The 6,096-nt window shown below is 43.6% G+C and overlaps 1 protein-coding gene across 1 annotated transcript; it reads left to right on the top strand.

The window, feature by feature from the left end:
* Positions 1 to 849: 849 nt before the first annotated feature.
* On the top strand, positions 850 to 3,696 carry GSPT2 (G1 to S phase transition 2). The gene has a single exon (XM_017520444.2). The coding sequence runs from the start codon at positions 1,101 to 1,103 to the stop codon at positions 2,979 to 2,981; it is 1,881 nt and encodes a 626-aa protein (XP_017375933.1). The 5' UTR covers positions 850 to 1,100; the 3' UTR covers positions 2,982 to 3,696.
* Positions 3,697 to 6,096: the final 2,400 nt, after the last annotated feature.

Genomic DNA, 6,096 nt, shown 5'->3' with positions numbered 1-6,096 from the left:
GTTCAACCGGACACTGATTGTTTCTTAGACCAAAGCCAGCACCAGCAGTGAGTAGGGTTCCAGGTCCCCCGAAATGCGGCAGGAAAACCCGAGGCCTGTGGACGCAGGGCGTACTCTGGGGAGGTGCTGGTGAGTGGCGGAGGTAAAGCCAGAATGCAGTTGGTTGGTAAAACAAGAGTGATCCGAGTGCTGAGCTTGTCTGTGTGATCCACCATTGAATGGCAGGCCAGCCATTGTGCAGGCATCTGCATATGAAGTGACTAGAATCTTCACTGAAAGAAGGACCTCCTTGGAAATTCTCTCCCTCCAACACAGCCAGGGTGCTTAACATGAAAAGAAGTTGTAACCCTACCCTTAAACTATAGAAGCCATCAGCAGAAGTTAAAGGCTTATGGGGGCCCACTGGAAAGGGAAAATCAAAAGGCCTGCGGATTTCAAATTAATGAGTGATCTTAAGTCGCATTTCCTAAGTTCAGCTACAAACTCATATATTTCATGAGTCCCTCCCTACTCATTCCATATCTCTCCCTTCAGCTGCTGGGTTTCTGGATATCCGTATAGTTAACCCTTATCATGCTTCCCATTTGTTCCATAGGAATGTTCACTTTTACTTGAATCTTTTTAGTAGAATTGTAAATCATGTAAATCACGTGTGCCTGTCTAGGTGTAATCATCAGATTTTGGTCAAATTGCTCTGCCAGATCGTGTGAACAAAAAAGTGAATGGAAATTTTCGTTTTAAAAAATAGTACTTTTGGACTTAGTCCCTGGCTGAGAAGTAAGGAGGCCAAGCGTACGGATGGCAGCGAGGGGTCAATCCACCCCCGGCGTTGGGTCGGGGGTGGAGGAGTCGGAAGTGGTTGGGGTTTGGGGGAGGAGATCGGCTCACACACAAGAGGAGAGTGCTGAGCCGCCATATCTGCTGCTGCCGCCGCAGTTGCGAATGCAGCATCGGCGCTTAGCTGCCTTCACGGTGCCGCTAAGGTTCGCGTCGCTACCCCTTGGCCCTTCGCTCTTGCTGCCTTAACCCCGCCGGCGGAGCCCGCTCTTTCTGGCCTGTTGAGCCCGCTCCCTCACTGCCACACAGCAAGTCTTGAGACCATGGATTCGGGCAGCAGCAGCAGCGACTCGGCTCCCGACTGCTGGGACCAGGTGGACATGGAAGCCCCGGGGTCGAGCGGGGATGGAGTCTTGTCTGCGGTGGCCGAGGCCCGGCGCGAGCCCCTCAGCTCTGCTTTCAGCCGTCAGCTCAACGTCAACGCCAAGCCCTTCGTGCCTAACGTACATGCCGCGGAGTTCGTGCCGTCCTTCCTGCGGGGCCCGACTCAGCCGCCCACCCCGCTGGCCGGCTCCGGCCGCAACGTTGAAACCTGCACCGGCGCGGGATACCCTCAAGGTAAAAGGATGGGACGGGGGGCACCTGTGGAAACTTCCCGAGAGGAACCGTTAGTGTCGCTTGAAGGTTCCAATTCGGCCGTTACCATGGAACTTTCAGAACCTGTTGTAGAAAATGGAGAGGTGGAAATGGCCCTAGAAGAATCATGGGAGCACAGAAAAGAAGTAAGTGAAGCCGAGCCTGGGGGTGGTTCCACGGGACATTCAGGGCCCCCAGAAGAAAGTGGCCAGGAAATGATGGAGGAGAAAGAGGAAATAAGAAAATCCAAATCTGTGATCGTACCCTCAGGTGCTCCTAAGAAAGAACACGTAAATGTAGTATTCATTGGCCATGTAGACGCTGGCAAGTCAACCATCGGAGGACAGATAATGTTTTTGACTGGAATGGTTGACAAAAGAACACTGGAGAAATATGAAAGAGAAGCTAAGGAGAAAAACAGAGAAACCTGGTATTTGTCCTGGGCCTTAGATACAAATCAGGAAGAACGAGACAAGGGTAAAACAGTCGAAGTGGGTCGTGCCTATTTTGAAACAGAAAGGAAACATTTCACAATTTTAGATGCCCCTGGCCACAAGAGTTTTGTCCCAAATATGATTGGTGGTGCTTCTCAAGCTGATTTGGCTGTGCTGGTCATCTCTGCCAGGAAAGGAGAGTTTGAAACTGGATTTGAAAAAGGTGGACAGACAAGAGAACATGCGATGTTGGCAAAAACTGCAGGGGTAAAACATTTAGTAGTGCTTATTAATAAGATGGATGATCCCACAGTAAATTGGAGCATCGAGAGATATGAAGAATGTAAAGAAAAACTGGTACCCTTTTTGAAAAAAGTCGGCTTCAGTCCAAAAAAGGACATTCACTTTATGCCCTGCTCAGGACTGACCGGAGCAAATATTAAAGAGCAGTCAGATTTCTGCCCTTGGTACACTGGATTACCATTTATTGCGTATTTGGATAACATGCCAAACTTCAACAGATCAATTGATGGACCAATTAGACTGCCAATTGTGGATAAGTACAAGGATATGGGCACTGTGGTCCTGGGAAAGCTGGAATCTGGGTCCATTTTTAAAGGCCAGCAGCTTGTGATGATGCCAAACAAGCACAATGTAGAAGTTCTCGGAATACTTTCTGATGATACTGAAACTGATTTTGTAGCCCCAGGTGAAAACCTCAAAATCAGACTGAAGGGAATTGAAGAAGAAGAGATTCTTCCAGGATTCATACTTTGTGATCCTAGTAACCTTTGCCATTCTGGACGCACGTTTGATGTTCAGATAGTGATTATTGAGCACAAATCCATCATCTGCCCAGGTTATAATGCGGTGCTGCACATTCATACTTGTATTGAGGAAGTTGAGATAACAGCCTTAATCTCCTTGGTAGACAAAAAATCAGGAGAAAAAAGTAAGACACGACCCCGCTTCGTGAAACAAGATCAAGTGTGCATTGCCCGTTTAAGGACAGCAGGAACCATCTGCCTCGAGACGTTCAAAGATTTTCCTCAGATGGGTCGTTTTACTTTAAGAGATGAGGGTAAGACCATTGCAATTGGAAAAGTTCTGAAACTGGTCCCAGAGAAGGACTAAGCAATTTTCTTGATGCCTCTGCAAGATACTGTGAGGAGAATTGACAGCAAAAGTTCACCACCCACTCTTATTTACTGCCCATTGACTGACTTTTCTTCATATTTTGCAAAGAGAAATTTCACAGCAAAAATTCATGTTTTGTCAGCTTTCTATGTTGAGATCTCAGTTATGTCACTGTTGAATTTACCCTCAAGTTTCCTTCCTCTGTACCACTCTGCTTCCTTGGACAATTATCAGTAATAGCTTTCTAAGTGATGTGGACGTAATTGCCTATAATAATGAGAAATTAATGTACTTTAATTTTTCATTTTCCTTTAGGATATTTAGACCACCCTTGTTCCACGCAGACCAGTCAGAGTGTGCCAGTGTTTGTACATGTTAAAATGATAACTAACATGTGAATAAAATACTCCATTTGAAACTCTATGGTTATTTGAAATGCTTTTGAATAATGTTTAAATTTCATTATGTAATGCTATTCAATTAGCTTTATTACTTTCTCAAATAGTTGAATATGTTCTATCACTTTTAATAACTCGTCACCACTTACTGTTTTAAGTGAGGAATTTACAAACAATGCATAAATGTGTATTAAAGGAAAAATTTTAATTTTGAGAAAAACTTATGTTAAGGCTCTTCCCAGTGAGCTTTGTTTTCTCTGTCCAAGTCCAGTCAATAAAGGAGCTCTTCTGCTTCCCAACTTGTGATTTGAAAATGAAAGGCTCAGGCTGTCTTTATTTGTATAGCAGTAGCTCACTTAACATTATCCATAGGTTCTTGAAGACTACAACATTAAGCAAAACAATGTATACCAGGTGTACAAACAATGTACGACATTGTTCAATGTTGTTTAGTTACAACATTGATGAGGGGAAAAAATTCATTTAGTTAGGTGTTATTTCACTTAAAATCACAATTTCCAAGAACCAGTAGACAATGTTAAGTGAGGACTTACTGTATTCCGTCAGGTCCCATCATGTTGAGCATGGCCAAATTACAAATATGCCCGGGGATTCAGACCATAAGTTGAAAAGACCCTTTTTTTTTTTTCTTAAAGACAGAGTCTCACTCTGTCACCCAGACTGCAGTGCAGTGGCGCAGTCATGGTTCACTGCAGCCTCAAACTCGCAGGCTCAAGGGATCATCCCATCTCAGCCTCCCAAAGTGCTGGGATTGCAGGTGTGAACCACTGTGCCCAGCCTTGACTAGACTCATCTCTACTCCATCATCTAAATAAACACAGCTCTTAGTTTTGTTCCTCATGAAACTTGCATATGGGACACAACACAATAAGGGGTATGGCTATTGAGAAGATAAATGCTTGTAATAAGGTCGTTGGTCATTGAGTAAAAACTAAAGGTTAGTGACTCCTGGGCTGGGAAATGGGATTATTTCACCCTTGTATCTTTTGTGCTTGGGTTGGCAAGAAAGGGGGAAGTCATTTTTATAATCAGATCAGGACCTACACTTGGGGTCAGAGGCACTGGATATTTCTCTGAACAACTTCTTGAGGAAAACACCAATTATGGGTTCTGAGGTAGCTACATTTGTTGCCTTATAACCTGCATATTACTGTCAACAACTGAGGAACCTTCTGTCTTGTTAAGTGGGTAGTGCCTTAGGCACAGCAGTATACCTGACATAAGAGACAGTTTGCATTATTTTCAAACCTCATACTCATGAGCTAGTTGAATAGATGTGGAGACTGCTGCCACAGCACCGTGGGCTCATTCATGCTCAGATAAAGGCAATGTCTCCTTCTACATTGTCCCCTTTGTGTGCACATATACCTCCAGGGTGTCTAACCTGTCAGAGGTAGCCACACTGGTCTGGTCGGATCATCAGTATCAGTGCTGTACTGTGAATTATCCATCATAGGTCTTCAGAGCACCCATGTGGGAAATGAGGATTTTTATTTTGTAATACATCAGCTAACTGATCCACACGGATGTGCCTCATACATCTCGGACCCAGTTTTTTAATCATTAGAATGTCAGTGGTAAGAGTTTCTTTTTTATCATAAAAGCTCTATGCACTGAACTTCACACAACATACAAATCAATCCAGTACTTGGTACGTTTTGCCCTAGAAGCCACTTTGTAAAAAACTATTTTTGCTGCTGCATCAATCTCATTGTTTTGTAATTTCAGTAATTTACTAATAGTAATTTGTGGCTGTCTTCCACTGATAGGCCAAAACCACAAGCCAGGACAGAACTCTTTGTCTCCATCCAATTTGGATGATTTCCCATGAAAAACTGGCTCCTAAATCTCTTTCTCATTAGCCAATTGTTTAGTAATTTCCCTACCAGAAGTTCTGAACTGTTTATATATAAAAACCTTCAGAGAAAAATACACTTTTTGGAAAATAGACCAATTCTTTGCATTTCAGTGAGAAGCAGATCTTCCAGGTGCTTGGAGACACGGGACTGTCTCTTTAACAAAGTAGATACGAACTCACGGTAACATTTCTTTCCACCTTCCTGGATACATTTCTTTATAGTTGTTAATATCTGACAGTGTTCTCCAATACTCCAAATTGGGGCCATTCACGGAGTACCAGTTTCCCTAGGGCATCCAACTATTTATAAAACCATGTTCAGGGCAGTTTCCCTTCAGAGATCCCATATTTTCTCTAATTCAAGTCAGTTTGATTTAAATGTCCTCAGAGCTTCATCTCCAATTCCCAGCAGCCAAGATACTATGGAGTCTTCTCAAATCTGGTTGCATACTGTGAGTACTTTATGAGCTTCCTACTTCACGCTTTCTCAGTGTCTACCTATTCTTGGCAATATTTTTTACCAATTTTCCTTCTTTATTCTTCTGGTCATTATGGGACAAATCTGAGGAGATTTAAGGAAAGGGGCCAACTTACTCTGTACGTCAGCAAAGACCTGAAAAGGAAAAAGGGGAATGGTTGGGCTGGATGGAAGGCAGTAAACCACACTGCTCACTTTCAGCATCTTTCCCTAGTACCTAGGAAAAACAGCCAGTGCTTTTACTATCCACTAAGGCCTCTGTTCCTGTCCTCAAAAGACAAATCCTCTCTCAAAATAGACCCTCCTTTCACAATATCATGATTTTGACTCATTGCAGTGCAAGCACTTGCCCTTTTT

The sequence above is a fragment of the Cebus imitator genome, unplaced genomic scaffold (genome assembly GCF_001604975.1).
Source record: "Cebus imitator isolate Cc_AM_T3 unplaced genomic scaffold, Cebus_imitator-1.0 Scaffold838, whole genome shotgun sequence".
Taxonomy (NCBI): domain Eukaryota; kingdom Metazoa; phylum Chordata; class Mammalia; order Primates; family Cebidae; genus Cebus; species Cebus imitator.
This window is presented reverse-complemented; position numbering and strand designations above follow the sequence as displayed.